This window comes from Sinohyriopsis cumingii, chromosome 2, assembly GCF_028554795.1.
Source record: "Sinohyriopsis cumingii isolate HCF-2022 chromosome 2, ASM2855479v2, whole genome shotgun sequence".
Taxonomy (NCBI): domain Eukaryota; kingdom Metazoa; phylum Mollusca; class Bivalvia; order Unionida; family Unionidae; genus Sinohyriopsis; species Sinohyriopsis cumingii.
In genome coordinates this window covers 85,736,411-85,756,527 of record NC_142962.1, presented here as the reverse complement: position 1 = coordinate 85,756,527, position 20,117 = coordinate 85,736,411, and the positions used below count along the sequence as shown (strand labels likewise).

The 20,117-nt window shown below is 34.8% G+C and overlaps 1 protein-coding gene across 2 annotated transcripts in view; it reads left to right on the top strand.

Annotated features, from left to right (window-relative positions):
* Positions 1-20,117, top strand: part of LOC149805312 (xanthine dehydrogenase/oxidase-like) — a 212,841-nt gene that overhangs the window by 166,650 nt on the left and 26,074 nt on the right. For both annotated transcript variants that reach the window (XM_089949223.1, XM_089949222.1), the window contains exon 25: positions 14,765-14,910. In XM_089949223.1, the coding sequence (XP_089805349.1) occupies positions 14,765-14,910 (146 nt within the window). The remainder of the gene's footprint in view (positions 1-14,764; positions 14,911-20,117) is intronic.

Sequence of the window (20,117 nt, the reverse complement as noted above, 5' to 3'; positions counted from 1 at the left end):
TTTCACATCAGAAATGCATCTCTCTACACTTTGGATGGTAGCATCAACTTCAGTTGTGTGGCTAGATTTGTATATTTGTGTGTCATCAGCATAAAATTGGTGAGACACTGGATGATGATCTATGACACTTGAGAGCGGCTGAGTGTATAGAATGAACAGAACAAGTCCAAGAACAGACCCCTGTGAAATACCACAACATAGATCAACTGGGCCGGACTGTATTCCATTTGCAGACACAATTTGTGTCCTGTTGACCAAGTAGGACTTGAAGCACAGTAAGGCTATATCATGAATGCCAAATACCTGCTGGAGACGGTGAAGTAATACATCATGGTGTATTGTGTCAGATTCTGCAGACAAATCAAGGAGGGTGAGGACTGTAATCTTTTCGCTATCCAAAGCAGAGAGAATGTCATTAACTACTGTTAGAAGAGTAGTTTCAGTACTGTGGCAAGGGCGATATGCAGATTGTACATTGCTAAAAAGACTGTTTGAATTCAGATGAGATACAAACTGGAATAGAACAACCTTTTCTAAGATTTTTTATATGAATGGGATATTAGAAACTGGGTGGTAGTTCTTTAAATCTTTATGGTCTAGTGTTGGTTTCTTCAGCAGAGGCTTTACAATGGCAGTTTTGAAAAATGATGGGAATTCCCCTGATGAGAGAGAGGTATTAATAACATCAGTTAGTGAAAGCAATACTGGATCCAAGCACTCAAGCAGCAGTGATGTTGGAATTGGATCAAGTTCACATGACTTTGATGCACTCTTCATCAGGATTGTATGTACAAAATCCATAGAGACAGGTTCAAATGCTGCTAACGGTTGCCGCTCAAATTCTGTATCCCAACTGTATGGTGATGATGAGTCACTTGAAATTGTGGTGTCAAGCTTATCTCTAATGGTTTGTACTTTGTCACAAAAGAAATTTGCAAACATGTCCAGAAGGTCGACTGGAGAGAAGGTAGTTGGAAGTGGTGTTGGTTTGTTCCTTGACATTAGCTTGTTAGTAATCTCGAAGAGATCTTTGCAGCTGGAACTTTCCATGTAGTGTAGTGGGCTGATTTCACTGCATGGACTATATTTGTGACATTCTTCTTAGCGGCTTCATAGATTTGCTTATGAATAGTGAGTCTGGTGGAAAGCCAATGCCTTTCAGCTTTACAGTGGTCTCTTTTAGCAGTGCAAAGCTGGTCCCTAACACTGCTATACCATGGAGAACACTTTTGAATTGATACTCTGCACTTGGTAGCTGGGGCATTATATCATAACGTAATTCTGGTCATATCAATTATATCATAATGTAATTCTTGTCATATCATTTATACCATAATGTAATTCTGGTCATATCATTTAAATCATAATGTAATTCTTGTCATATCAATTATATCATAATATAATTCTGGTCATATCAATTATATCATAATGTAATTCTGGTCATATCATTTATGTCATAATGTAATTCTTAGGCATATCTATATTGTGTGCTGCTTCTCGTGGGTCGGTGGTTCTTTCCGTGCTTTTCCCGGGTTCTTCCTCCACCATTAATACTGGCCGCCATGTATAGCCTATCGTGTGCTGAAAAATGGCGTTAAACCCAACAAGAACAAGAACTATATTGTGTGCTAAGCTTTTATCCATGGTAGTAGGTTGTTATTTAAGGTAATGGTCATTTGTAGATAGCTAACTTTTATAAGTTGTAAATAAGTTATTCACTGATATCTGAGTTCAAGGTCTCGATTATCTATAAAAACTAATAAAGAATATTCTAGGAGCGAACTTTTAACCCACATCCTGGTCATTTTATTGTGTCTTAGTTTTTTATATATAAGGTTTTGATAAACAAAATTATTCATTCCTACTTTAATTTCTATCAGTGGGGTTATTTACTGTTGTGTTCAGATATAATTTGAGATTAATCATTTATTTAACTTATTAATTGAAACACTATTTTGGGGTTATTGTGAAATTTATTCAAAGATATTCTGGATTATATCATTGTGATTCATTGAGACTGTTGGTACATTAGCACATTCAAGATTGGAATTCATTCGGAACACTGTATACTTTTGGACTTGTGATAGAACATTTAGGATTATTTAGAACTTTATTCACAATACTGTCGGTTTCATTTAAGTTTTCACTTTTACTCCACAGAATTAAATTATCTGTTGAATTCTACAAACTTGTTGCTTTTGCTTCTTTCTGTTGCATAGTTTAAGACAATAGAGTTGTAACAGTAATGATCATATTTCAAGCTGTGATGCTATCATTCATTTTACCAAAGCATTCTACCTAATTATGGCATGGTGAAAAAAAACAAATTGCCAACATGTGCATTTGTTTCAACAAGTTAATGTTTCAGGGATAGACCCTCAAGATCATTCAGCTCTGTGTATTTCAACAAATTAATGTTTCAGGGATAAACCCTCTAGATCACTTGCTATGTGTGCCTGTATTTTAAATATTAACATTTTCGTACTGTTTAATATAACTGTAGTTGCACAATGGTTAGGACATTGTCTGATTTTTATATCATAGTTATGTGCATAATTATGGAAAATGTTTAGGTGTCAGCGCATTCTTATAATGATGTGTTTGTAACTATGGAGATCATTCTAAGCAGTCCCAGTGTTTGTAACTGTGGAGATCATTCAGGTGGCGCTATACAGTTTCGCATTTTGCATAGGGTTAGGATTTTAAAGAAAAAGAATGTCCCCGGCTTTCCTCACTGGTTATACTGGCTATTTAAAAAAGACCTTGTATATCTTAGGTATAATGCAAAGAACCTTTAATTCCCTTTATTTTAGTGTATGATTGATGGGTGTACTATGGGTTATAGAGTATACAGCTTGGCCTTACTTCAAATGTGCACCTTTCAAAAAAGTGCTAGCTCTGCTTGGTCATTTTCACTTCCTGAACTTCAGAGGTCAATTGTATAAAAAAGAGCCGATAACTTTTTTTACATTTTATATATTTGGTAATTCATTCATTGCACTTTCAGAAGCTGGTATTGTCTAGTCTGGCAAAATTCATTTTCCCTATTTTAATAGCTGCTATGTATAGTGTACTTTAGACTAATTCAGACTGATTTTTTAACACAAGGGAGCAGTCATTTTAGTTAGCAGTGTGCTTAAATCATGTAAAATTTCCAAAAGTACAATATCCAAAAGAAATATCATCCACATTACATTAATGTAGCATAGAGGTATGCAAACATTCTCTCCACTGTGCATGTTTTAAATGTGAACTACTTCACCTTACATACGTCACTCTCTCAAAAGTACATATTATCTGGTGAGCGCCACCATAAAGAAGATGTAGGTATTATTTTTTTATGATTTAATTATGTTTATATGGCTGAAACATTTAAGTCGCAAGCATCAAAACAATCCTTATGAATAATTCTCCTGCCTTTTTCCCCACAGAACAGTATTTATGAGTGTCAGAGTCTCTAACAAGTCCAGCCTACCCCCCCCCATGACAAAAGTGAGCTATTTTAAGAATGCACATTACATTTTGTAAACATAGCAACCAGTGTTATGCTGAATGACAGGAACATGAAACTAGCCAGAATTATTTCTGAGATATCAACAATGAATTTTACAATTAGAAAAGGGAGGTAACTCATCAGCTTCATAAAGGTCAAAGGTCAAAGTGTAAAATATTTGCCTATTGTTTAATATGGAAGAAGCGAATTCACTTTCTCTTCATTTATTTTTTTATTTCATTGCAAATAAATGAAAAGAAACATTTTCACCATATATTTCTGTCACTTATTGCAACAGTTTTAAATTTAAGTTGACTCTATTCCTATATTCTAAGTCTTCTAATTTCCCCATAATTAAGGTCACTACTCACACAAACATACCTCATGGCAAATTATGTAAGCAAGAGAAAAATGATCATAATTAGCCTATTTTCATGCTTAAATGCAATATGAATGTACCATTTTTTTCAGAACATCATACATAATTATATGAAAATAAAAAAAAATAATTGCAAACATTTTTTTATTTTCTTTAAGGTGGCGCTATACAGTTTCGCATTTTGCATAGGGTTAGGATTTTAAAGAAAAAGAATGTCCCCGGCTTTCCTCACTGGTTATACTGGCTATTTAAAAAAGACCTTGTATATCTTAGGTATAATGCAAAGAACCTTTAATTCCCTTTATTTTGGTGTATGATTGATGGGTGTACTATGGGTTATAGAGTATACAGCTTGGCCTTACTTCAAATGTGCACCTTTCAAAAAAGTGCTAGCTCTACTTGGTCATTTTCACTTCCTGAACTTCAGAGGTCAATTGTATAAAAAAGAGCCGATAACTTTTTTTACATTTTATATATTTGGTAATTCATTCATTGCACTTTCAGAAGCTGGTATTGTCTAGTCTGGCAAAATTCATTTTCCCTATTTTAATAGCTGCTATGTATAGTGTACTTTAGACTAATTCAGACTGATTTTTTAACACAAGGGAGCAGTCATTTTAGTTAGCAGTGTGCTTAAATCATGTAAAATTTCCAAAAGTACAATATCCAAAAGAAATATCATCCACATTACATTAATGTAGCATAGAGGTATGCAAACATTCTCTCCACTGTGCATGTTTTAAATGTGAACTACTTCACCTTACATACGTCACTCTCTCAAAAGTACATATTATCTGGTGAGCGCCACCTCAAAGCAGTCCCAATGTTTGTAACTATGGAGATCATTCAAAGCAGTCACAATGTTTGTAACTATGGAGAACATTCAAAGCAGTCCCAATGTTTGTAACTATGGAGATCATTCTGAGCAGTCCCAATGTTTGTAACTATGTAGATCATTCAGAGCAGTCCCAATGTTTGTAACTGTGGAGATCATTCAAAGCAGTCCCAATGTTTGTAACTACGAAGATCATTCTGAGCAGTCCCAATGTTTGTAACTATGGAGATCATTCAAAGCTGTCCCAATGTTTGTAACTATGGAGATCATTCAAAACAGTCCCAATGTTTGTAACTATGGAGATCATTCAAGGCAGTCCCAATGTTTGTAACTATGGAGATCATTCAAAGCAGTCACAATGTTTGTAACTATGTAGATCATTTAAAGCAGTCACAATGTTTGTAACAATGGAGATCATTCAAAGTAGTCCCGATGTTTGTAACTATGGAGATCATTCAAAGCAGTCTCGATGTTTGTAACTATGAAGATCATTCAGAGCAGTCCCAATGTTTGTAACTATGAAGATCATTCAGAGCAGTCCCAATGTTTGTAACTTTGAAGATCATTCAAAGCAGTCCCAATGTTTGTAACTATGAAGATCATTCAGAGCAGTCCCAATGTTTGTAACTATGAAGATCATTCAGAGCAGTCCCAATGTTTGTAACTATGGAGATCATTCAGAGCAGTCCCAATGTGTGTAACTATGGAGATCATTCAAAGCAGTCCCAATGTTTGTAACTATGGAGATCATTCAGAGCAGTCCCAATGTTTGTAACTATGAAGATCATTCAGAGCAGTCCCAATGTTTGTAACTATGAAGATCATTCAAAGCAGTCCCAATGTTTGTAACTATGAAGATCATTCAAAGCAGTCCCAATGTTTGTAACTTTGAAGATCATTCAGAGCAGTCCCAATGTTTGTAACTATGGAGATCATTCTGAGGAGTCCCAATGTTTGTAACTATGGAGATCATTCAAAGCAGTCCCAATGTTTGTAACTACGAAGATCATTCAAAGCAGTCCCAATGTTTGTAACTACAAAGATCATTCAAAAGTAGTCCCAGTGTTTGTAACTATGGAGATCATTCAGAGCAGTCCCAATGTTTGTAACTATGGAGATCATTCAAAGCAGTCCCAATGTTTGTAACTATGGAGATCATTCAAAGCAGTCACAATGTTTGTAACTATGTAGATCATTTAAAGCAGTCACAATGTTTGTAACAATGGAGATCATTCAAAGTAGTCTCGATGTTTGTAACTTTGAAGATCATTCAGAGCAGTTTCAATGTTTGTAACTTTGAAGATCATTCAGAGCAGTCCTAATGTCTGTAACTATGAAGATCATTCAGAGCAGTCCCAATGTTTGTAACTATGAAGATCATTCAGAGCAGTCCCAATGTTTGTAACTATGAACATCATTCAGAGCAGTCCCAATGTTTGTAACTATGAACATCATTCAGAGCAGTCCCAATGTTTGTAACTATGAAGATCATTCAGAGCAGTCCCAATGTTTGTAACTTTGAAGATCATTCAGAGCAGTCCCAATGTTTGTAACTATGAAGATCATTCAAAGCAGTCTCGATGTTTGTAACTATGGAGATCATTCAAAGCAGTCTCGATGTTTGTAACTATGGAGATCATTCAAAGCAGTCTCGATGTTTGTAACTATGAAGATCATTCAGAGCAGTCCCAATGTTTGTTACTATGAAGATCATTCAAAGCAGTCCCAATGTTTGTAACTATGAAGATCATTCAGAGCAGTCCCAATGTTTGTAACTGTGAAGATCATTCAGGGCAGTCCCAATGTTTGTAACTATGGAGATCATTCTGAGCAGTCCCAATGTTTGTAACTATGTAGATCATTCAGAGCAGTCCCAATGTTTGTAACTGTGGAGATCATTCAAAGCAGTCCCAATGTTTGTAACTACGAAGATCATTCTGAACAGTCCCAATGTTTGTAACTATGGAGATCATTCAAAGCTGTCCCAATGTTTGTAACTATGGAGATCATTCAAAACAGTCCCAATGTTTGTAACTATGGAGATCATTCAAGGCAGTCCCAATGTTTGTAACTATGGAGATCATTCAAAGCAGTCTCGATGTTTGTAACTATGAAGATCATTCAGAGCAGTCCCAATGTTTGTTACTATGAAGATCATTCAGAGCAGTCCCAATGTTTGTAACTATGAAGATCATTCAGAGCAGTCCCAATGTTTGTAACTATGGAGATCATTCAAAGCAGTCCCAATGTTTGTAACTATGGAGATCATTCAGAGCAGTCTCGATGTTTGCAACTATGAAGATCATTCAGAGCAGTCCCAATGTTTGCAGCTATGAAGATCATTCAGAGCAGTCCCAATGTTTGTAACTATGAAGATCATTCAAAGCAGTCCCAATGTTTGTAACTTTGAAGATCATTCAGAGCAGTCCCAATGTTTGTAACTATGGAGATCATTCTGAGCAGTCCCAATGTTTGTAACTATGAACATCATTCAAAGCAGTCCCAATGTTTGTAACTACGAAGATCATTCAAAGCAGTCCCAATGTTTGTAACTATGGAGATCATTCAGAGCAGTCCCAATGTTTGTAACTATGGAGATCATTCAAAGCAGTCCCAATGTTTGTAACTATGGAGATCATTCAAAGCAGTCCCAATGTTTGTTACTATGTAGATCATTTAAAGCAGTCACAATGTTTGTAACAATGGAGATCATTCAAAGTAGTCCCAATGTTTGTAACTATGGAGATCATTCAAAGCAGTCTCGATGTTTGTATCTATGAAGATCATTCAGAGCAGTCCCAATGTTTTTAACTTTGAAGATCATTCAGAGCAGTCCCAATGTTTGTAACTATGAAGATCATTCAGAGCAGTCCCAATGTTTGTAACTTTGAAGATCATTCAGAGCAGTCGCAATGTTTGTAACTATGAAGATCATTCAGAGCAGTCGCAATGTTTGTAACTATGAAGATCATTCAGAGCAGTCCCAATGTTTGTAACTTTGAAGATCATTCAGAGCAGTCCCAATGTTTGTAACTATGAAGCTCATTCAAAGCAGTCTCGATGTTTGTAACTATGAGATCATTCAAAGCGGTCTCGATGTTTGTAACTATGAAGATCATTCGGAGCAGTCCCAATGTTTGTAACTATGAAGATCATTCAAAGCAGTCCCAGTGTTTGTAACTATGAAGATCATTCAGAGTAGTCCCAATGTTTGTAACTATGAAGATCATTCAGAGCAGTCCCAATGTTTGTAACTATGGAGATCATTCAAAGCAGTCCCAATGTTTGTAACTATGGAGATCATTCAGAGCAGTCCCAATGTTTGTAACTATGAAGATCATTCAAAGCAGTCCCAATGTTTGTAACTTTGAAGATCATTCAGAGCAGTCGCAATGTTTGTAGCTATGAAGATCATTCAGAGCAGTCCCAGTGTTTGTAACTATGAAGATCATTCAGAGCAGTCCCAATGTTTGTAACTTTGAAGATCATTCAGAGCAGTCCCAATGTTTGTAACTATGAAGATCATTCAAAGCAGTCCCAGTGTTTGTAACTATGAAGATCATTCAGAGTAGTCCCAATGTTTGTAACTATGAAGATCATTCAGAGCAGTCCCAATGTTTGTAACTATGGAGATCATTCAAAGCAGTCCCAATGTTTGTAACTATGGAGATCATTCAGAGCAGTCCCAATGTTTGTAACTATGAAGATCATTCAAAGCAGTCCCAATGTTTGTAACTTTGAAGATCATTCAGAGCAGTCGCAATGTTTGTAGCTATGAAGATCATTGAGAGCAGTCCCAGTGTTTGTAACTTGAAGATCATTCAGAGCAGTCCCAATGTTTGTAACTTTGAAGATCATTCAGAGCAGTCCCAATGTTTGTAACTATGAAGATCATTCAGAGCAGTCCCAATGTTTGTAACTATGGAGATCATTCAAAGCAGTCCCAATGTTTGTAACTATGAAGATCATTCAGAGCAGTCCCAGTGTTTGTAACTATGAAGATCATTCAAAGCAGTCCCAGTGCTTGTAACTATGAAGATCATTCAGAGTAGTCCCAATGTTTGTAACTATGAAGATCATTCAGAGCAGTTCCAATGTTTGTTACTATGAAGATCATTCAGAGCAGTCCCAATGTTTGTAACTATGAAGATCATTCAGAGCAGTCCCAATCTTTGTAACTATTGAGATCATTCAAAGCAGTCCCAATGTTTGTAACTTTGAAGATCATTCAGAGCAGTCCCAATGTTTGTAACTATGAAGAGCATTCAAAGCAGTCCCAATGTTTGTAACTATAAAGATCATTCAAAGCAGTCCCAATGTTTGTAACTATAAAGATCATTTAGAGCAGTCCCAATGTTTGTAACTATGGAGATCATTCTGAGCAGTCCCAATGTTTGTAACTATGGAGATCATTCTGAGCAGTCCCAATGTTTGTTTGATCACAAGGAAAGAGTATGAGCTGAACATTCTTTTCTGAGTTCTTCAGCAAACTCTGTAGTATTTCTTAAAGCTGTAACTAAGTACAAAATTAAATACCCAATAACATCAAATAAATACATGGGAAATTACAATACATTCAAAATAAATACAAAAAATTCATACCCAATACCTTCAGAATAAGTACATAAATTAATACCAGATATCTTCAAAATAAATATATAAATTACATACTCAGTACCTTCAAAATAAGTATATACATTAAATACCAAATTTCTTCAAAATAAATTCATACATTACATACCCAATACATTCAAAATAAGTACAAAAGACAGTACTGAAGCAGTGCTTGAAATTTCACTTTTTTTACAGTTGACATCACAAAAATCACAGCACTCGAAAATGGTATAGCCCAGAGCCTTTTGTTTATCAGAATCTAGATAATGCCTATTCTGTATTCTGAGAGAGTTGCAATTCTAGCTTATAAAAAATGTGATATCTAATTTGGTTGAATCAAATTTGCTCAAACTGACAAAAGGCTGCATTTTCATTTTGAAGTTTCGAAAGACACTGGTAAATTATTAATATTGAGCCACCCCCACTTCTGAGACTCAGTTGGTAGATCACTCCATGTTATGAAAGTTGTCGACTTAATTTCAAAAGCTATAAACTTTGTGTATAGGGCAAATCACATGACCTATGAATGTGGCAACAGTATTATTTCTGTTCTGTGTATTTCATTGGTTACCTGTATTTAGTGCTCACATGTCCTGCATGAATAATAAGGAAGTGTCCCTTGCTCACACTGAGTTAGTAATGCATCATTGGTTAAATATATTGAAGAGTACCTACATAATTATTATACAGTCAAGATAAGCTAGGGGCTTAGTGATTTATGAAGGCCACTGTTATAATCTTTCTCACCCTAAGGGACTGACTATTAAATGGGTTTTTTTAGGATGTGGGGGAGAGATTTTCCTTCGAGCTTGCTTATTTTTCTTGTACTTCAAGCTAATTTATTTTTTCAAGTATTATCAAGGATATAATAGTTTCTTTTTTTTCCCATAGAAATCAGAGCAAGATAATTTCTACAAGCTAAATGAGTTCTAGAACTGTATGTCTCCAAAATATCACGAGAGCCTCTGTCTCATCTCTAAAGGAACTTTGATAATTGCACTATACTATTAGCCATTTGACTCCATGAGTTTTGATAGCCATTGGTTCTATTGATATACTGTAATGATGTCACATCCACTATACTTTGACATGAACTAATTACAAAACTTGAAGCTGCTGTTTTTACTGATATAAACAACAGTCTGTCTAGCTTCATTTCTCTGTTCAAATTTGTTTAAAAGATGTGGAGACTTTTGCAACATTCAGAAAATAGAACTACTCTTCAGCCTCTTTATGCTCTTTTCTACAAATCTAACATAATTCACCAATTGTGGGGGCCCCGAGTGGCCGAGTGGTCTAAAGCGCTCTCCGTTACGGATCACTGCCATCTCACCTCTGTCTGCATGGGTTCGAGTCTCGGATTCGGCCAATGTGGATATGTGAGAAAGCTTGCCAGTAGCTTCTCGAGGGTCGGTGGTTCTTTCCGGGGATTTCCCGGGTTCTTCCTCCACCATTAATACTGGCCGCCATGTATAGCCTATCGTGTGCTGAAAAATGGCGTTAAGCCCTACAACAACAACAACACCAATTGTGTACTGGCCTGGAGGCGCATAGTCACAGACTGGAAGAAGAGAAGTGTATACCATGATTATTCAGAATTCCACCCAAGTATGCAGAGATTATACAGTTGTTGGAGATCATGTCAGTTGTGATCCCCTCTACAGCAGAATGTGAATACATGAACAATGTCACAAGTCTAAGAGACTGACCATCAAAATTGGGGATGGGTGGGGCTGAGATTCTCTTTAAAACCATGATATTTTTTTTATTATTCCAAGATAAGTTTTTTTGTTTCAGGCAATCAGAGAAAGATTACCTATTTCAAGATATTTAGGAGCCAAAACATTTTTTATATACATTTCCAATAATTCCCCCCCCATAATATGTTGGGTCCCTATATACAGGACTTACTTCAAAATGATTGTGATGATCAGATCTATAAGGAGACTGTTAATAGAGCAATTTGACACTGGCTGACATCAGGAATTTCAGGGAAACATTGCTCTATGTTAAACTGAATGAAAATTCAGTGAAAAAGGCGTTGTTTGAAAACAAAAGCATACATTTTTTTCATATTATGTATGGACAAGGTAAATTTGACACCAATTCTGTTATTTCTTGACAGTTTGCTGAGAATATGTCTTTCATAAGGCCTTGTACTGCAGGTTATGTAAATGATTAAAAACATGGAGCATTAAAGAATAACACCATCTATAATACACATATTTTAATATGTATGGTATTTCATTCAACAGCTTCAAGTTACCATCTTCTCTCTCAGTCAATGTCTATAAAATTACCATCATCTTTCTCAGTTAACGTCTATAAAATTACCATCATCTCTCAGTCAACATCCTTCAAATTACCATCATCTTTCTCAGTCAACATCCTTCTAACTACCATCATCTCTCTCAGTCAACATCCTTCTAATTACCATCATCTCTCAGTCAACATCCTTCAAATTACCATCATCTTTCTCAGTCAACATCCTTCTAACTACCATCATCTCTCTCAGTCAACATCCTTCTAATTACCATCATCTCTCAGTCAACATCCTTCAAATTACCATCATCTCTCTCAGTCAACATCCTTCTAGCTACCATCATCTCTCTCAGTCAACATCCTTCTAATTACCATCATCTCTCAGTCAACATCCTTCTAATTACCATCATCTCTCAGTCAACATCCTTCTAATTACCGTCATCTCTCAGTCAACATCCTTATTACCGTCACCTCTCTCAGTCAACATCCTTCAAATTACCTTCATCTCTCTCAGTCAACATCCTTCAAATTACCATCATCTCTCTCAGTCAACATCCTTCAAATTACCATCATCTCTCTCAGTCAACATCCTTCTAACTACCATCATCTCTCTCAGTCAACATCCTTCTAATTACCATTATCTCTCAGTCAACATCCTTCGAATTACCATCATCTCTCTCAGTCAACATCCATCAAATTACCATCTTCTCTCTCAGTCAACATCCTTCAAATTACCATCTTCTCTCTCAGTCAATGTCTATAAAATTACCATCATCTCTCTCAGTCAATGTCCTTCAAATTATCATCTTTTCTCTCAGTCAACATCCTTCAAATTATCATCTTCTCTCTCTGTACATCTTAATGGCCATTCTCTTATGTATGTCAACAGTTGTACTTTTGGGGTCATACTTTAAAATAGAATTGTTCAGATGATAAAGATACAATGAGACATTACATAACTTTTTTGTATTCTCGAAAACGCATACTTCTATGTATATTTAGAAATTGTTCTTTGAATATTAAAATTATATTTTTCAAATTTTATTGCTGCAAATATACTGCATTCCTCTGTGGAAAAACTTTAGTGAAGGCAAGAGCAGAAAAATAGTTATTAGTTATTATAATAGCTTTCATTTTCTTATCAGCCTGCCAAGATAGAACAATGCCTCTACCATGTTTTTAAGCTGTAATGTATTCAGTTTTGAAGAAATAATTAGAATATATGTGTTTTCAATGATGACAAGAATATCTAATAGTTGGAATTGTATATTGAAATCTTTTCAGCGCTTTGATTTTTGTTCAGCATCTTAGATTCTAGACAGATTGAACAAATTATTTTAAATGTCTTACATAATTTTATTCTCAACCGTGCCAGACACATTCTGTAGTTGTAGATATGTCTGTATATTTCTACAAAAGATACCAATGAGTTTTTATGACTAAAATGTTTTTATATTTTATATTTTAATTTAGATGTATGGACTATACAGTCTGAAATAAAGTATTCTTATGTTCTTATCTTTTACCACTGTCCTATCTGAAACAGAGAATTCTCATGTTCTTATCTTTTACCACTGTCCTGTCTAAAACAGAGAATTCTTATGTTCTTATCATATACTGCTGTTCCGTCTGAAATAGAGAATTCTTATGTTCTTATCCTATACTGCTATTCCGTCTGAAATAGAGAATTCTTATGTTCTTATCCTATATTGCTGTTCCGTCTGAAATAGAGAATTCTTATGTTCTTATCCTATACTGCTGTTCTGTCTGAAATAGAGAATTCTTATGTTCTTATCCTATACTGATGTTCCGTCTGAAATAGAAAATTCTTATGTTCTTATCGGATACTGCTGTTCCTTTTTAAATAGAGACTTCTTATGTTCTTATCCTATACTGCTGTTTCTTTTTAATTCTTATCCTATACTGATGTTCCGTCTGAAATAGAAAATTCTTATGTTCTTATCGGATACTGCTGTTCCTTTTTAAATAGAGACTTCTTATGTTCTTATCCTATACTGCTGTTCCTTTTTAATTCTTATCCTATACTGATGTTCCGTCTGAAATAGAAAATTCTTATGTTCTTATCGGATACTGCTGTTCCTTTTTAAATAGAGAATTCTTATGTTCTTATCCTATACTGCTGTTCTGTCTGAAATAGAGAATTCTTATGTTCTTATCGGACTCTGCTGTTCCTTTTTAAATAGAGAATTCTTATGTTCTTATCGGATATGGCTGTTCCTTTTTAACTAGAGAATTCTTATGTTCTTATCCTATACTGCTGTTCCATCTGAAATAGAGAATTCTTATGTTCTTATCAGACTCTGCTGTTCAGTCTGAAATAGAGAAATCTTATGTTCTTATCCTATACTGTTGTTCTGTCTGAAATAGAGAATTCTTATGTTCTTATTGGATAATGCTGTTCGGTCTGAAATAGAGAAATTTTATGTTCTTATCCTATACCATTGTTCCATCTGAAATAGAGAAATCTTATGTTCTTATCTTATAATGCTGTTCCATCAGGTACAGCAACCAATCAGATGTGACTTTGTTTACTTGCTCATTTGAATGTTGTTGTTGCTTTGGTCATATGACTTGTCTTGAGTGTCCCTGGATTTTGTTAACCATTACTTTCAGATTAGCGAATGAGCTAGACATATTTTTTGTCTAAAGAAGTCTATTTTGAGAGGTAAATTCACACAAAAAGTAGTAAATTTAAAGTACTTTAATAATGTATTTTTTTAAAGTGAAACAGTTTCAGCATTATGTCAGAGTAGTGGAAGAAAGATATGGCTATGTATTGCACATGTAATTTGAGTCAGGCAAATGATCTTTTGAAGCCACTGAAAAAAAATGACTCTTGACCACTGAGTTCTTTATCAAAAGGGCAAAACCTAGCCTGATCATTTAAAAGGAGGTATTTTATGTACACAAGGGAGATAAACTTGTATTTTATTTACACAAGGGAGATAAACGAATTTTATTTACACACAAGGCCTTGTAGGGTCCATCAAATGCATTAATTGCCTCAGGAAACATGAAATAGCAGCATCCATTGCAGCTGAGAAATACTGTATTTAAATTTCCTTTCTTTATGAATGCTGTAAACATACTGGATATAAATGTATCCTTGTTTTCACAGGTAAGAGAGATAAATGTTCAAATGTACCCTTGTCTTTTACAGATAAGGGAGATAAACTTGTATCAGGAGAATGATCTGACACACTTCAATACACCCCTGGAGAAATGCAACCTGAGGAGATGCTGGGATGAATGCATAAAGCAGAGTGACTACTACAGACGCAGGAAAGAGGTTGATATTTTTAACAGGTAAAATGTCTTTATGTACTGTATAGTCCTTCCTCTCCCAGGACCAAAAGTTTGAGGCTTCTAATCTTCAACGTTTGCCTGTGTTTTAATTTTGCTTGGATGTCACACACTTTTTACAATGTTTCATTTAACTTATGAAATTTCCACAGGTGTTTTCTATTTGCAGGAGACCTGATAAAAAATAATGAAAATAAAATGCTGTAAAATTAACCTTTTACACAGACCATTGCATGTTGAATTTAAATTTAGAACATTGTTTTAAAAAATTTACTTTCCATTTATAGAAATATACAATCATATGCTTTGTATATTACAAGTCAAATAAATGAGTTTGATCCATACCTATTCATCAGTAAATCACATCATTAATGGTATAATGAAAAATAATCTTTGCATAAAAGGAAATTAGATAAACAAGATTGGACTTGTTAATAATAATAATAATATTGATGATGAGGGTCATTTGGAATCACGTTTTCTGCCTGTCCATCTTTTCATCCTTTGACAGATCTTGTAATCATGGTAATTTTGTAACCCTTGTACAATAACCAGTCCCTTGATAACCCTCACTCAACGGGGTCCAAAAACATAGACCACACTATAAGCGAGGGCACAAGGTATCGAGGGACCGCCATTATAATATGAAATGATGCCATCCTCACTTGACATTGAGGAAACCATGGGGGGGGGGGGGTGAACTGGTTTGTTTAATGGCTAAATACCGTGGATAATGGCTGAATACAGTGGAGCCTGTCTTGAAAGACCACCCCTTCTGCCAAAACATAATGGTCTCTCATGAGAGGTGGTTTTTTCGTAACAGGTCATAACACTACATAATCAATAAATCTGTACATGGAGAACCAGGTCTTTAAAGACAGATGGTCTCTCATAGCATTGGTCTCTCATGACAGGTTTTACTGTACTCACTTAAAATCATGTTAGGAATAATTGTAAATAAAGCGCTTTTTCTAAGTTATTCTATTTTATGTAAAAATGATCTTTGTTTTCAAGATGCCCAACTGCTGAGAGATCGTTAATGTAATTCCAACTGGTTTCAACAACTGTGTATGCAAAGACATTGTGTATTTCATCCCTCCTTTATGTTGTTGTTGAGTAGTCTGGTTCCCTGAACCGTATATTCTCTGCTTCGCTCTCTACTGTAGTGGAATGCAATGCAATACTAAGCAGAGAACCAGATTAGTTATTGATTAAAATTCACAAATACGATTCCTTTTATTAAAAAGAAAATGGAACATTTAGTTCATGAAAAAGCCGTCATCATCTACAATCAATTTTTGTTTGTTTTATTAGTAACATATTGATGCCATGATTTTATTGCAAGTAATGGTGAAACTAACTTCTTCTCATCCATGAGGAAATCTCCGAGTGTTAGTTCAATAATTACAAATTAATTACAATCTCTTAAACTAGCTTAAAAAAACATATGTGAAACAGAATTTTATGTCATCAAGTATTCATTTGGTTGTTTTGCTATCTTTGGTCATATTTGCGAATGACTATGCTAATTTAAGATAGCTCTTACACAGGTTGGATTTGCATGCCTTTTAACTTATTCCACCCCCTTTATTTGATACAAATGTCTAATTAACTTCGTAATACAAGGAGGTCAGCTTAAAATTCAGTAATACAATACAACAAATACTTACCCAAATTAGGTATCAAAACACCATTGGTACTTAATTAGGTTCTCACAGAAACACTCACAGATACAGCTGTTATGGTATATTGACATAGTTCATGTCTGAATACAACAGGGCACATTGTATTTATCATAATTACACTTAAACCAAACTAAAAGATGTAACTAAAACATGGATTTTGCTTGATAAAAAACTTATTTAATTGATATTTATTTATTTATTATAGTGCTGCCTCTAGTAAGCATTAGTGACATTTTCATTGATCAAAATTTTGTTTTGTACTGTTATTTATGGTGTATCAAAAATGTTGTTTGGAAATAAATTTTAATCAAGTACATGCCATCATGTTAAAAGTTAATAATTTCATAATGTTAAGATTTCCAGGTTATATCAACCATTCTTGACAATAAAATGAGCAGTATATCAAGGTTTCAATAACCAATTTTGATCACGATTTTCGTCATGTTCAACAACTAGGGGTAAAATATTTTGGGGTATTTTCTAATAATAAAAAAAGAACCACTTTATAAGCAGGTTTGTGAGTTGTCAGAGCATGAGTTATCGAGGGAGTGGTGTAATTGGATATAGTTTGGTAGGTTTGATGCTTGTCTTTTCACATCCAATTTGAAGAGAGTTTTCCATCTTTTTGATCAGATTTTTAAATCTGAACAGAAGGTGTTTGAAACTGGCACAGGTCAGGTATAATTCAAACTGTTTTAAAATGGTTTGGTTTTGTACATTGACCCATAGACCTAGATTTTTCTTTTATTTGGTCTTTTATTTTTGACAGAATTATAGCCCACGAAAACTTCACATACTATGATGGGATTTTAAATTTAAAAGGGCATTGTTCAATACTCTTTGGATTTTTCTGAAGCAATTTGGTATGAACATTGATAGACCTAAATGTGTCTTGTATGTAATTTGGTATGAACATTGATAGACTTAAAGGTGTCTTATATGCAATTTGGTATAAACATTGATAGACTTAAACATGTCTTTTGTGCAATTTGGTATGAACATTGATAGACTTAAATGTCTTGTATGCAATAAGGTATGAACATTGATAGACTTAAACATGTCTTTTGTGCAGTTTGCTGCATGAACATTGATAGAGTTAAATATATATTGTATGCAGTTTGCTGTATGAACATTGTCTAATAGACTTAAATGTGTCTTGTATGCAATTTGGTGTGAACATTGTCTGATAGACTGAAATGTGTCTTTTCTGAATTTTTCTCTGATTCATTTCAGACAGAGTTACACCCTTTCTTAATTGCTTATTTCTGTGTGACTTCCTCAGTTCCTAGTTTACAGTCATATCAGATGATAAATTCAGAAACTAATGCACATCATATTTTCCCCACTGTAAAACCTATCTAACAGCATAATCCCATAATGCACCTACTGATCAGAGTGTACACTGTTCTTCTTTTGATTTTTTAAGTAAACAGATTAGAATCTGATCTGTCTGCACATCATATGATGGCCAATCAAGGTTAGTGCTGTAAACAGTTGTTCTGAAGTCAATACGCCAATTGGAGTTTTCATTGGCAAGCAAAATTGCAACCAGAAATTGTTGTGACTTGAAGTAATATAGTAATGATAGTTTGCAAGCATTAAACGCCAGCAGAAAAATTATTATCACTTCCATTCAGAACTAAAGTTGGTAATAGGAGGTTTCCATGGGCAATGAGAAAAGCAACCTGAAATTATTATGACCTGCATTTAGAAGTAAATACTCTGATAGGAGTTTCCATCTGCAAGCATAAAATGTCAGTTGAAATTATTAGCAACTCAGTTCAGAAAGAACTATGGTAATAAGAGGTTTTCAGACAATGTGCAGCAGAAAGTTTTGGCTTTTGTTTAGAATATTTTTATTGTCAAGTAGATCACAAGTATGTATACAGGGCCAAGGATTGGAAACAAGTATTCGACTTACAAGTTCCTCTCCATTATAAACAAATATTTAATTAACTCATTAACCCTTGGGAGGTTTTTGTTGTTTTCACCTGAAATGCGAGTAGGAAACACAGTTTGGGGCTATTTCTGAATACATCCTAATACATCAACTTCCAAGAGATTTCCCATTAACCTAATACCTAGTTGTGCAAAAAACATTGATTTTCATTGGCTATTTTACTTGAGCATGAGCAGAATGGTAAAAGTTGGAGTTTTTTGTTGTTGTGCTTAATGGACCCATCATTTTCGTATCGAGACCACTCTTTATCCCAAATGCCCATCTTATCCTACTTTTTGCAAAGGTTCACCTGTTTGTGTGCAGTTCAGACTGATTGCCTTATATCTGAGGCCAAAAAGTCTAAAATCTGGACACAAAATCGGATTCCAACCACTGGCAAATTTTGGGTGGAAAAAAAATCATTTCCAAAAAAATTAGGTTTTTCCCTCTGTATTTTGTAGTTCAACTAGAATGTCCAGATTATTCTGTATCATTGTAGAGCTTTTTCTGTCTACCGTTCTATAATACCACCCACTTTAGTGTCTCATACATGACCTTGATGCTACAGAGCTCAGCAGTAGGCTACTACCTCCTGACATGTAAACGTGGTACTAGGGTTAATGAGTTAAGAGGCATGCAGGCAAGAAAATGGCAAGACAGATAATGTACATATAATGAAATGACAGTATGATGGAGGGATAAGAATAGAGGGATAATGTTTGGCATGGTCCGCTATGTAAAACTGTAACTGCAGTCATAAGGAAAGAAAACATAATGATAAGTTGTGAAGAATTTATTGAATGCAAAATATTTGCTCCAAGTTATTTAGAAAATTGGTAATGGGCAAGCTTCTATGATGAATTATGGTTTATTTAGATTTTAATCATATTACAAATCTTCTCTGTTCTTGTGGACTTCCAATAGAAAAAGATCATTATTTTCTTCATGAATGCAGACATTAATAATGCAAATATTATTAATGCAAAAATTATTTTTATCACAGGTTATCAGTACTGAAAATATCAATGATGATTCATTCTAATACACTTTTGTTTGGCAACAAACTTTATGTAGTACAAATAAACATTTTGCTACAAATGGAACATTTTGCTACAAATGGAAATGTAGAAATTACCTGCATGAAGAAGTAAATTTGGTAATAAGAGTTTCAAAGGGCATTAAAAAAGCAAGCTGAAAATATGGTGACCTTCATTCAGACGTTGTTGTTGTTTTTGTTGTAGGGTTTAACGCCATTTTTTCAGCACACGATAGGCTATACATGGCGGCCAGTATTAATGGTGGATAAAGAACCAGGGAATACCCCGGAAGGAACCACCGACCCACGAGAAGCTACTGGCAAGCTTTCTCACATACCCACATTGGCTGAATCTGAGACTCAAAACCCACACAGACAGAGGTGAGATGGCAGTGATCTGTAACGGAGAGCGCTTTAGACCACTTGGCCACTCGGGGCCCCTTCATTCAGAAGTAAATTTGGTAATATGAGTTTTCATGGGCATTGAAGAAACAAGCTGATAACATGGTGACCTTCATTCAGAAGTTGTTGTTGTTGTTGTTGTAGGGTT